This window comes from Bombus flavifrons, chromosome 11 (genome assembly GCF_040668555.2).
Source record: "Bombus flavifrons isolate JBK064 chromosome 11, iyBomFlav1_principal, whole genome shotgun sequence".
Classification (NCBI taxonomy): domain Eukaryota; kingdom Metazoa; phylum Arthropoda; class Insecta; order Hymenoptera; family Apidae; genus Bombus; species Bombus flavifrons.
The window spans coordinates 6618983-6632642 of record NC_138452.1 but is presented as its reverse complement, the minus strand read 5'-3'; the positions used below and the strand labels follow the sequence as shown (position 1 = coordinate 6632642).

The 13660-nt window shown below is 45.4% G+C and overlaps 1 protein-coding gene across 4 annotated transcripts in view; it reads right to left on the bottom strand.

Moving 5' to 3' along the window:
• The window catches only part of LOC138184904 (Krueppel-like factor 6), a 285854-nt gene that overhangs the window by 207331 nt on the left and 64863 nt on the right, over positions 1-13660 (bottom strand). Inside the window, exon 1 of one of the 4 annotated variants that reach the window (XM_069123346.1) lies at positions 6451-6799. The exons of the other annotated variants lie outside the window; for them this stretch is intronic. Within the exon in view, the coding sequence (XP_068979447.1) occupies positions 6451-6519 (69 nt within the window). The 5' untranslated portion in view covers positions 6520-6799. Of the gene's footprint in view, positions 1-6450; positions 6800-13660 lie in introns of those variants that run through there. 4 annotated transcript variants of the gene reach the window in all.

The following is a 13660-nucleotide window of genomic DNA, read 5'->3' as shown; positions in this document are numbered from 1 at the left end:
ATATCGAATTTAAAGTATCAAGAATATTGTTTGAAACAGAGAAGAAATTATGGCCGTAGCGCACGGTTATTTTCGAATGCTTTACGAGCGTTCAACGTGGAAACAGGGACACCGGCATCCTGCTTCGTTTTATGGAAACAAGTTATCCTCCTTTAAGCTCGCGGCCCGGTTGCTGTCCGCTTCGATATAAAAGGCGAGTTAATCCACGCGGAAAACTGCCCACTAATATCGCGGTATTATCGCTGCGGCCTCCTAATTGAATCACCGATTCATGACGAAGGCTGGATGTTTAAGAAGACTTAACGGATTATTCGTTTATGCGGATCGGTTCAGCAGGCACAAACGCGGCCGCTGCCTTCTGATCTACGCGCGGGACCAGTCAACGTCCGTATCCGAGCATTTACGTGATTGTCATACCGCCTCTCCTCCCCTTTCAGAACGACTGAAACGCAGCCAAGCAACAAGCATGGAGCACACGACTCTGTACCTGATTCCGCTCGTCGTCGTCTCCCTCTCTTTCCTTCTTTCGGTAGCGAGAGAAAGATCTCGTAGAGAAAGACCCAAGAGACGAGCGCCAACTACGCTCTACTCTTGACGAGAAATTTTCTCAGCGTTGCCCGGACAAAACATAAAATCACCGACCGGAAGCGTAACTGTTTTTACGAACGATTACGACGCGCGCAAATGAAACTGCGCGATAGTTTATTGACGCGTAAATCGTTCATTTTTTCACTCTGTTCGCCGATCAGAGTTCCTACACGCTCGGTGCGAACGGTCGGAAATTCTGCAGTGAAATTTACATTCGGTGAGATCGCTGGAACGTTTCTCGCTTCGCGGCGAACAGAACGCACGATTTCGAATGTAAAGCCGGTGACGTCGCGAGACCGTTTCGCAACTGTCGAAGGATCGTACACGTTCGTAGAAGAGACGAATGCCAGAGGAGCAGAAGGAGAGACGCAGGCGAGATGGAGAACCGCGGAACGGCTTTAAGAGCGGCGCCGTCCAGCCGCAAATGCGATTCGCCTCGCCGCGACAAACGTTTTGTCGCTGGTGATTGGCGTTTGAAAGAACAACCGCGTACAATGCAATTACCTTGGCCTTAACCGCTTCGACCGACCGATAGCATTCGATTCCTCCGCTGGATAAATACATACGTGTATATCACGAGCTGGTCCGCGTAAGCGAGTAGCATTCGCGACAGTCGATGCACGATTATGGTTTTTGTCCCTTGAATCTCTCGAATACACGTGTATTGCTTGTTCGCGCGATATCGTTACGATCAGCGATTTTTAATATCCAGACTTTTCTTTCGAAGAGGTCAACTAATTGAAAGTTCAAACGTATCGCCGTAATGCAATAATCTGACGACGTATAACGCCATAACGCGTGACATACGATCGTCTACATAATTCTTTCGCAACTGCCAAAGCAACAAATATTTTCACCGCTAACTTTCAACCGACTTTCACAAGATATTTCCTACGAGATATTTCTTACCTACGATTTATTATATTTCCATCGTGCAATTTGTTCCAAAAAGATTCAATTACCGCCAACAAAAACCAACTTACCATACCGATAGAAAATAAAGGATCAAAAATCCTGCATAATTTCCTGTATCGGCGTGTTTTCTCCCGTCTCGTCGACACGTAACGAATCCTGATTTTTCTTCTATTCTCTAGGGAACCCCTAACGAACCATGAGATCGCATCTCGTTAAAGGGTCGTAGGTCAACCCCCATCCTTTCTCTTATCTTGCCTTTTGCGCGTATCGACTATTTCACGCGACCTCGTATAAAAACACTTTGAAGGAACGCTCGCAGAATATACTATATACTTTCGGAATACTATATATACTATATACTTTCGAGTTAATTGTACAAATCTCGGTCGAGACATTCTTGCACGTAATTTTTTTTTCTCTTTTTTCTTTTGGAATGCGGACGTGTAAAATCAGGGGCAGGGAAATTTAAAGGATGAACGGTGGATCACTTTTCGCAGAAGCACACACGCGCGTAATTTCTCTTTTTGAACAATACCGCGGATAAAGATACGTCTGGTGGCTTTTAAGGCGCAATCTTTATACCCGCACCGCGAGGCCGAGGCGGATATGAGAGCGTGGGCGTTATTGCCTTTAATGCCGAATTCACGATCGTAAACGGGCATCCCCGAGTCACGAATCCATGTCGTTTATTGCCCCAAAGTGGCGGGTCGGCCCCTCATAATCATTGGATACATTCAATTTTTCGTAACGCCGTACCGGCGATTATCGCGAATCTAATTAGCCCGATCAACAGTCCTTGTTGAACAATTACCGACCTTAGTCCGACCCTGGTCCATCTGAAAATTATAAAAATCATCCGAACGAAATTCGTGTAATAACGATGATACTACGTTCGTACAAAGGGCTACCCGATTAAGATCCCTCGATCTGGATCGATAAGATACACCAGATTCACTGTTCAGATAAACGACTCGACGAATAACTGTCTTAAAGTCGACGACGATTTCTTTTCTTCGACCAGCCCCGTTATCATGCAACGGTTACTTAATTGCTTTACACTGGTCGTTATAGTGTATAACGATCATTTTTCACTTCGATTATTCTCCGTAAAAGAGCGCAGGAAAATTGCTGTCTTGCGCCTCGACTTCAATCGTTCCCTTTTGCTAAGAGTATGTACTTCACGTTAAGGTGTAATTTAGGTGTAACTTTTTAATTTTTCTTTTCTTGTTATCTTGGTTTTAATGTCTTTCCCCTTTATGCCATTGTTTATTGATATTTATTGTAGGTACCGGATACTACTTGGTAGCGGAACACCGTGATATTCATATCAATTAGTTCTCGAGAAAAATACCGGAAGTAACCGATCCTTCCATGAACCCTAGCGAGTAACGCTTTACCTGGAACAACACCTGGCTACCGGCAAGTGCCCCCAGTAGCTGCCACTCAACTCGATTATACTTTAATAAAGTACATAAGCATGTAATAGCGGCGCGACTCTTATTTATTTCCAAGTCTGATCAAGACAGGTGATATCCACTAATCGTTACAGATTCTCCGTCTGGTATTCAAGCAACGAACTTAATAATCCATTAATCTATGCGACTACCGTCATTCTACACAGCCGTATTATGTTCTACGTTATCGTATTTACAATCTCAAAGACTAAAACGAATTAAACCACATTCGACTCGCTGCAAAGATACTTTGACTGAAAAACGATTCGTAATCGGTTAATAATTTAAGTTATCTACCCCCTAATTGTAGTTCTCTTGCTTCGCGACTAATACCACCGCCAACTTGCCAGCCAATACTGTCTAGTCTGTCAGCAATTTTACGATCCTCTTCAAGATCGAACAATAAGACTGTACTGTCTATTGTGAACTAGCTCCGCTCGCCGAACTGGACAAAGGGGGGAAAGGACGGCTAGAAAGAAACGCAAAAAGCCGTGGAAAGGGCTGAGAGAGGAACATTTGCTTGAGATTTACGGGTTGGTTCGTAACGAAGGGGACTCATCAGCATCGGTAATGGCGACATTAAGCCCATCGGCCCTTTTGTACTCGCTGGCAGCCTCGATCGGACTTCTAACTGGACGCACGACGATTCCCAAGTCGGAGTGAACAGCAGCGAACGGTCAATCAATTTAATTACTCGTTCGAACGTGCCGGATACCAGAGTGGAACGTTTATCAGAATCAGAATGCCGTTCGGCGAGCACCGAAAGAGCCATTTCTCGAGTAACTTGTCTACCCTAATAGCACTAACTCCGCTTCAAGTGGATAGGTTGAAAATTACGCGTAAAAAAGAGCCAACGACCGGTCTGAGTCGCGTTCCTTGCGCGAAACACGAAACGGAGAATCGTGATCGTTTGACGACAGAAGATGAAGCACGTTGGCAGCGATCATTTGTAACCACTGATGACGCCCGATCTCGAACAGATCCTTCCATCGTTTTCATCCTTTCGACGTACCTAACTCGCAATTCTATGCGAGTAACGTCGGCTTCGTAATCGTCGCGTGTTTTAATTCCACTCTGAACTTCAATTTGCAAAATCCACGACAAATCAAATTTTCTTTTATCGATTATCAAAGCGTCGATTATCGAACCGTAAGTAGGTATCTGCGAGGAAATTCACTTTCGATTCTGATTTCTACTTTAATTTAGAACATTGAGAAATAGCGGCCGTTTTATCAAGTATCTAATATTCTAAATCAGACACCTGTAGCCGTGAAAGAGGCCGTAATAATGATGGAAATAAATATGCGTAACTAACGAACGAACGGATAAAAGTGGCAGGAAAGAACAGTTTTACACAGGCCTCGTAAAAGAGTTGAAAACCGCAATTAACGATAAAAATCATTAAACGGTCGTTAAACCTCTTAAAAGTAAAGCTGTTTTACCAAATGTAACAAAACGAAAGGTCAGTTTTCACGTTTTACAACGTCCCTAACGTTCGATAATAAAACGTTTTAATTACTGTTACCGATGCATGACGAATCGAAACGAGCGAGATTTTCCAAGGAACTCCAAGACCTGTGGAAATTGCCAGGATGTATTAATTGCGAAAGAAGACTCAAGGGTATGGGCGTAGTAGCAGTACAGAAACGATGTTATTTTACGACTGGCTGAAAGCAAACGGGAATACTTATAATTTCATTCCTTATAATTTTATGACCGTTGCACAATGATACGCGAAGAAAATTCGCGATGTCTAGCGCGAATTAGCCTGTAATCACCTCATCAGTCGCATTCCCACAAGTCTCTGCTCACTTACTTAAAACGCCAAGTACCATCGGCTTCGTACCCGTAAAAAACAGGCAAAGATTACATGTATGCAAATTTCCTCGTGCTATGCGCGTAATCCTCTTAATCGCCATCGGACTAATTATGTAAGCGATTGCGAGGGTTTCTAAATATGACGAGAACACGATTGGAAAGTGAAAATTTCAGATGTGGGTAAAGCGTTTGAAGATAGGTAGACGTAACATACAGAAAGACGATAGTGTGTAAATAGACGTTAGGAAATCAGCAGAAGTTTAATAAAAAGGGGGAAAAAATTGCTTCAAAAAATGAAGTCTTTAAAGTGTCCAGGTCTTGCAACTCGCAATACTTAACGAGCCAATCGTAAATCAAAATATTCACAGAACCTTTAATCCAATCTAAACGTCACGAATTTATAAATCGTTATTTATTGTAAAAAAAAAAAAAAAGAAAAAAGGGGAGAAGAAATACAAAATAAAGCTTTACGCGATCAGACCCATTTCCCCTTAAGATTTCTGATAGTACGTACAACCGGCACCGTATCTACAATTATAAAGGAATTAAAGACGGATTAGCGTTTCCACGAGATCATGAGCGAACACATTTCGCTTGACGCGCGAAACGACTGCGTAAACGAGCAACCGACCATCGGGGAATTAGAGGTGGACACACGCTAGCGAACCCACGTCACGATACCGATCCACAGATACGCTAAACGAGCTTATTACAACAGTCAATTGTGGCATTGTTCGCGCGCTTCTAACGACGTGCATTTGCATAACGCGTACGCTGCGTCCGCGTCCACAGCGTACACGCTCCCACCTCTTACGTAAGATTCATGACTTTTTTTCCTTTTCGTTGTTTCACGCCATCGACGCTGCTGTAATTGCAAGGGGAAATCAGCAGCCGAGCGTCGGTTATTGATTTTCGATCGTATGGAAGAGGATGATATGTCCGGCCACGCCTTTAAAAAATGGTTAGCGCGTCAGACGGTATGCGAAACCAGATACCGGAATCATCGGAATCCATGGGTCGTTCCCTGATGTCTCCGTGTATAATTAAGCACACCGACGTATGCAGTTTCATTCGCCTTTAAACACGCGTTCCGTTTAATGCGCCAACACTGGGGAATCACGAAGCACAATAATGTACGGCGAAGAATGTAATTGCATCGTGATTTAATGAGCGCCGCAGCGAGGTGGGGCGGCCGTAAACTACGTTTTAAGCACGTTGAAGGATTATCACGAAAGTGAGTCGGAGCCGACTACGCCTGTATAAATTTGAGCATACTCGTTGGAATGCAGCAGCTTTTAAAATGACCGGTAGAACGCTTAAACAAAAAAAGAAATTTAATTGTTTCCGACAACGCACACGATTAAGAAGGTGTCTGCGATGCTCGCCGCGATTTTCCATACGTCAAACTGCACTCGATGTTTCCTCTTTTGCGTGCTAACCGGTTTTAACAGACGTCGCGCAAATCCCAATAATCACGGTCCTGGTCACGACGCTAAACGCAAGGTAATTTAATTGTCGTTTATCTTAACTTATCGTTGAAAGTAACCGGTGATATGGTCTCTGCATACTTGCAACGAGGAAAAGTTCATCGATTCTCTCTGTTCGTAAATACGAGGACAATTGCTAATCTCGCACGAATTCGATTTTTAACGTTATCAACGCTCTTTACACTTACGTCGTTCATCACTTGCGCAACAATGTCGATAACATTTCGGTGATGCAGAAGATACTGCGCAGCCAGCATCCCTTCGTAATTTCGGCGAACCGGTGAATCGGTAATAATGCAGCTCCGAAGAGCTACGTTCACCGATCGTTCCCGAGGCGGGCTTTGATGAACCGATATCGTCCTATTTCACGTTCGAGCGAGACCACGTAATAAATATTCAGAAGGCTTCCGCCGTGGATTGTCGCGGAATACCGACCACTGAGATGCGACGTTGTAACGCAGCCGAGTTTCATAAACAACGACTCCGTGTACCGGCAGGTTGGTTAGTTATGATCCTCGAGGAGGCCTGGTGGCTACGCCACGACGCGACGGCCAACAACGAAAGACGGATGGCATACGGCACTGAGGAAGAAGCAAGAGAAGGAGAAGAAGAAGAACTCTCGAGTTGAAGGCGTAGTCGCGTCGCGCGCGACCTTTAAAATTTTCTTGCGGTCTACGAACGTGGCGTGTTTACACGCTTAGCCAACACCTGCGCGCTCCGTGATCACGTTACCGGTTCCGCGCGTACCGGTTTAAGATTTCTGCCGATACCTGTGCGATTCTCCGATTTTCCAGCGCTGCGCGACGCTTAGTTATTAGGCGGCCTATGCGTTATCCTGTTGCGTATCGGTTATCGAATATAAAGAATTCGAGTCCCTGTATATTCAAATATAAAATTCATCCTATTGTTTGTGCAAAATAAACACCTGATTATCAGAGATATAAAAAAAAGCAAACGATCAATTTTGCGCGACGATTACAATTAGCCCACAAAGTTCTTACGAGCAATAGAATCTTCGATCGCGCTTCGTTCGAGCTCCTGTGACCTAGCATTAGCGAGACACGTCCTTTTAACGTCGAATCGCATGCTAGCGGCACGGCGGGTCAAAGTAAAAACAAGCCGGTATGGGACCCTTTAACGAGCGAACACCAGGTAAGAAAATCACCATCGCGGCGTACGCCCAGTATGCCGACGTTAAACGCGTTATTATACGCTAAGGTTATATTTTGTTGGCGAGATGCGCGAAGAAAAAGGGTTTGTCGAGCATCGACTAGGGGATGAACGGCCTTTAATCAGGACCGCACGAGTTTACGACACTTCGGAACGTGCTGTTCGCCGCGCACGAACAAATGCAACTCGACGGATCGTGCAAGACGAGCAAAAGCAACGGCAGCAACGACGACGACAACAACCACGACAACAACCACGACGACGAAACGAAGTAGGAGAAGGAACAGCAGAGGCATACAGCAGCGCGTTAATTAAACGCGAGCGATTAGTTAGCGGCAGTTAATTATATAGATTAATATGCAAATGAATTCCCTCTCTCTCTCCTGCTGCCGACGGGCTAGGTGAAGGTAGACACAAGGCGCAACGAAGCCCGGCTATCCTGATTACATTACGCTGCAGACTCCGCTTCGGCTTCCATCGCCTACTCGGTTTCCCTCTGTTATGCTACCACGCGATTCTTACCTAGAATCTAATGGAGCCACGCTCTCGAATAAGAGATACCGGTAATTAATCTCGGCTACTCCCTCGACCACGTCTCGAACGAAGAATGATCCCACTGAACCCTGATTTTCCAGGTAGAAAATGTTTTGCCGAAATTTACAGTATCGTAGTACTATTCCATTGGATCATTTTTGTCATCTCTACTGAGATACTTTCTCCCCTTTTCATTTTCTTCAATGAGATATTAAACTGCAGTTAAACGTTTTCTATCTTCTTTCCTTGAATCTATATAGCTTCTATAAACGTTTTTCTGGAAATAAAAGCTATTCCTATAATTCCCGTAGCTACTGCATTTGCGAATCAAACTCCAACTTCCGTACGTACCTTTTCTGTTCAAATTAGGCAAATTACTACGAGAAGATTATGGATCGCGTACAAATCTCGCATCGACTTTTCCTTTGGACTTCGGGCTATAAAGGAACAAGAAAATTCCTCGTGCTACTAGGTTCTTAGCTAGTTCGGAAGAACTGTAGGAAAATGTGCGAGTTTTAGACCGGTCACCTAATTTAGACCGTGTGACTGAATGTCGTAGTTCATACGCATTATCGAGTACACGAATTAGAATGGGAAATTGACAAATCGGAGTGCTGTTTACCGTAAATTGGTCGAACGTGATCGCGTCAGGCCCATTAATTATCGCTAATGAAAAGCAATTAGAACTCCTCAATACGTGGCAAGACGGGTCTCCATTAACTGTTGCAAGAGTTCTCCTAGTTCGAGCGTCGCGCAAAAACGTGCCGCTGCATTAATCGAACGGCAGAAAATCGCGGAAAACCAGATTTCACGTGCCTATGGTCTCTTCCTTATATGCGCGTCTATGCTGGCAATTATCATTCGAGAAAGCTCGGAGCATCGATAAAAGATAACCACCGTAGCGAATCTATTGATTTCCACATCTATCCACTCGTAATATGATAATCAAGCATTTATCGCTACTTATATAAAATGATAATATTGCTAGTATATCGTGTGACAATCTTGGGTGATCGCTCAGTCCTCCTCTGCACCCTAATTTTTATCTCGTTTCTATTTCACGTATTAACGTAAAGTTTTCGTCCCTCGAGTGATCACGACTACTACTTTTGAATTTTTTTATTTATCGTGTAAAAAAGAAAACCTAATTAATTACAAGCGTTGCATAAGCGAGTATCCCTGTCTCAAGTAGCAAAGCCCTTCGAACCTAGCAGCTACCGTCTAGCGAAACTTCCTAAAGAAACATCCATATCCTTAAGCGCGCGAGATACAACGAAATTCGATGTAAAGCGAAATACACGAAAAGGATCGGTTGTGGACAGAAACGGTGGGCTGTCGCGTATTCGTCAACGCTGAATATCCCGGTCTATTATACCACGGGTAGACGGTAGATAAAACGGCAGGTGAGAAGGCGAAAGAACGAATCTAAAGCTTGACGACAGGTAGACACGTCGGTGTCCGATCTTATAAACTGAAAGCCCTGGGAAGATGGGCCTAGCGCCTTCGTATGCCTCATGTAACTAACATTAGATGCATAATGCATGGATAGGTGGCCGAGCTAGGTGTCGCAGCGACAAAACTCTACGACTATCGACGTCCCTCGAGTTGCATCGTGCCAACAACATCGACATTTCTCCAGCGTCGCTCCTCTTCGGATCCACCAATATACGTCGATGTTGTTTCAAAATACGATTGCGCGCAAGTGTCTGACTCTCTGACGTGTTTTTGGCACACGCTATACGCGAAGAATACAGGTAAAACCATAGGAAATTTTTACTAAAATTCGGGAAATTTGTAGTTAAAGTACGGGTTGAAGAGTAGTTAAAGAGGCGACGATAGGAAAGTAGAACGAAATAGAAAGAGGAGAATTAGAAACGACGAAAGAATGAGAACAGAATGAGGAAGATGTTAAGACGATATGGAAATGTGAACGACGCCGAGAGATTTGAATAAACTTCCCGATCAGATTCGAATAAATTAGACAAAGTGGTTGAATGTACGGTGAAACTTCTTTAGATAGAGGGTACACGTAACCAGTGGCTGCCAACAGGTCCGCGGACAACTAGTAGGAGCAGTACCCCCGTTGCCGATAAGCTTTTTCACGAGACACAAAACAGTGTGTACCTAGTAGCCGGATCGTCCACGTGAGATCTTGGTCGATACAGCGTTGTAAAACCATTGTAATGGTAATATGCGGCGCGCGCAACCACCGATACACATCAACGGCATAGCCACGACCGTTTTGCACCGCAAAAGTGTCCCTGGTGCAGCGAAATCGTCGCGTGTTGCGACAAGAGCGACAGCCTTTTCATCCTTCGTGCTCGCCGATCGATCCCGAAGACAAAAAGAGAAATCACGGTGCATAAAATAGGCGACGTGGGACGTTTTGTTAAAGTTACCCGGTGCGACGCACGGCTCGAAACGATTTTCCGTCTGAGCGGTGTCGGCGTAACACCGAAGCGTTGTACAGAAATACAAACGGGGCATAAATCACTCGTTGCCGCGACGCAATCATATTTCAACCGAGAAACGGTTAGCGCATTGCTAACAAGCACGTAGCGTTACCGGCAATTACAATCGTGCACGCAGCAACGCAGCAACGCAGTGCGTGCAACCACGATGGCGGAAGATGGTCCGTGACCACGGGCCACGGATCGCGGTTCGTGTTCTACCATGCTGACCGGATGATTCTAAATCGATTTGTCAGAACGTCCAACGCGAAGCTCCGCGAGACGACGTTAAGGACATAAGTCCGCTGTGGCAACAATCGCGAACGGACCGGAAGAGCGGTGAAACGCAGCGCACCGGCGCGTTGTACGCGGTGTACAACAGACAACAACCGGCAACGAGCAACCGCTTCGCGAGTTCGAGGGACGCTTTCCACGGCTACGGACGGCTAACAACCGCGCTGCCCATTGTGGAAGGGTCCAACCGACTGACTTTTACAAAGTGGACGCATAACAAATGCCCAGCGCGCATACATTAGCCCGCATTAATACCTGCTTGGATTTATTAATGCCCATATTATATTCATGCGTTGCTACGAGTTACGGCGCGATGCATTGCACCGGGGCATGCGCCAAGCCCGATGATATATTCAGCGTCGCGCTCACTCCATTGTTCGAACTCCCGCCACGAGGCTTCCTTCTCTCGAGCCGTGATATCCGCGGCTATCTCTCTCCTTCTAGCCCTTTCATTTTTTCGCACGAACCCTTTCAACTCGTTCGAGACATACGTACGAACCGTACGAGCTCGTTGTACCAGGCGATCGCAATAAGTCTACCGCTGACTACCGTTTGGCTTTTAATACGAGACCGCCGGTTGCGGTCGTGTCGTGAAATTATACTATCCGCGGGACGAGACTGTGGGATAGGTGTTGAGATAAGACGCTGGTAGAACAAACGCTCCAAGTAGAACGATGACAGCGCCAGGTCGGACCGTCTGTTTGTGTCCAAGTCTGTACGTGTTTCGACAGGGCGATAATTTTTCTCGTTTCCTCTTCCATGTACTTTTATATGGTCATTCGAGTTAGAGAACGTTTCTACGATCTGGAAATACGGATAAATCGAAGGAGACACGATCGCGTTAACTAATTTTTTTGGCTGTCTCAACTTTTTGAGACGCATAAACCGGAAGACTTTCTCGACTATCTCGGTTAAAACATATTGGGAGCATGGTTCGACAGACTCTGTAAGTGGTGAGCAAGAAAGCAAGAAAAAAGGATTTGACACGGCACTTTCACGCGATTCTCTTGCCTCTCGCCGACAAAAGAGCCTTTTTCAAGGCGGAACGAACGACGACTATGTGCCAGAAAGTTGTATCCATTCGATGGTCTTTGACAGTTGCTTTTTACTCTTCGTGAATTTCTTTTTACTTCGTTCCGTCTATATTCCGTATTGACAAGGATTATGTAACGAGAAATTTCAGCTTTACGACGTCTAACACGGACGTGGGAATTAATTGGAATTCTAACTATTTGTTTGTTAGCAGTACAGGCTATGTAAGGATACTGAAACAGGCTTTTTAAACTTCGTCAAATTACGTCAAATTACGTCAAATTATACAGGCCTTTTTACCACTATTTTATCCAGTCAATTACCATCTACAAATTACTCTCAAGCATGATTAATCGAATAAAAATCCTTGACGTGTAATCCAAAATTACACGATAAGCTGGCCGTTCTAGCACAGCAACCGATCCAAGTATCAGCGTCTCGCGGAGAGCAGCAGCCTGAAGCGTGTACATTTCTCCTTTGCATTTCCTCGTACAAGCGGCGGCCTTGTTAGCCGTAGTCAATAGGTCCACCCAGACACGGTGCGCCGATGCACCGTGGGATCCGCGATATATAAGGCCAGAACCGCGAACTTGCACTTTAGCGTGCGACGTCTTCTCTCACGGCGATAACAAACGCGGCACGTCGTTGTTACGCTTGTGTGGGACGACCATGCGCCACTGTACAACGACGAGTTGCACGACGTGCGAGCGCCAACCTCCAACAAATATAAATGCACTTACTCCGCGATGAGGACAGAGTCGAGCTTTAGGTGGCAATTCAATGGGGCGTCTGCGCCTGTAACGCCACACAAGCGGCAGAAACGAACGTGCACGGAACGAAGGTGGGGAAAACGCGTACACGGATCAATAAGAACGCTCGAACGTCGCGGAAGAGATACACACGGCGAACAAACTGATGCATGGATCCGAGCAACGGGTTGGACACCGGCGACATGGCAGTTTCGCTGGCCACGTCGATACTCGTTAACCGTAACACCACGTGCCTCCATCTTGGATTCGGCTTACTTACTCGCGTTTCCATTTACTTACTTACTTACTTACTTACTTACGTACGCGTCGCGAACACACGCGGTACAGCCTTTGCAGGAGTTTATCCGTGGATATCCGCGATATCGACGTGGTCACGGCCATATCGAGACAACGCGAGAAGGCGCTGGCTATTATTCGAGAGCGCACGTGCTGGTGAATCTCATTGGGCTGCGGCATAGGCGTCGCGCGGACGTGCTTCACATTCGTGAGGCGCCGTCGTTCTTAGACTCGACTTCTCCCCGTAATTTATCGGCATGGATTTAAATCGATTCTCTGTATTCGGATTCTGAAATGGATGAACTCTGTAAAGATCTGTTTTGAAAAGATCGTAGTTCCAGAATAGAAAGGGTTCTTTGTTTCAAATTTTTATCCGATTCGAGGAATTAGAAGCGACTAAATAAGCATAGACAAGTCGATGGATTCATAAAGAACGTTACAACATTCCCGTTTCCAAATCGAACAACCGTACGTCTCTAAATATTCCACAAACGACCACTTCACGTATGAAACAAACAAGTTCCGCGTTAACGCTCAACGAGTCCAGTCACATTCCACTCGTCAACCAAAACAAGTTACCTACATGTCACCGTATGTGCGACTAGCTTACATTTTAACTTTCGATCTTCATCAAGAAAGTACCACAGCTCTATCCATCGACGCATTTTATTCTAAAATATCCTGTGCTTCCGCGACCGATCATTATCGTAACCAAAGAGGAAACAGTGCCAGCTGTTCGTCAGACACGAGGCAACGACGAGGATAGTGCTTTCCTCGGCAGCGAGATAACGCTGACTAAATAACGAAAAATGGCGGAATAACGCGCGACGACGTCATTAACTAACGCGTGCATCGCGTCTTAACGAGTCCCA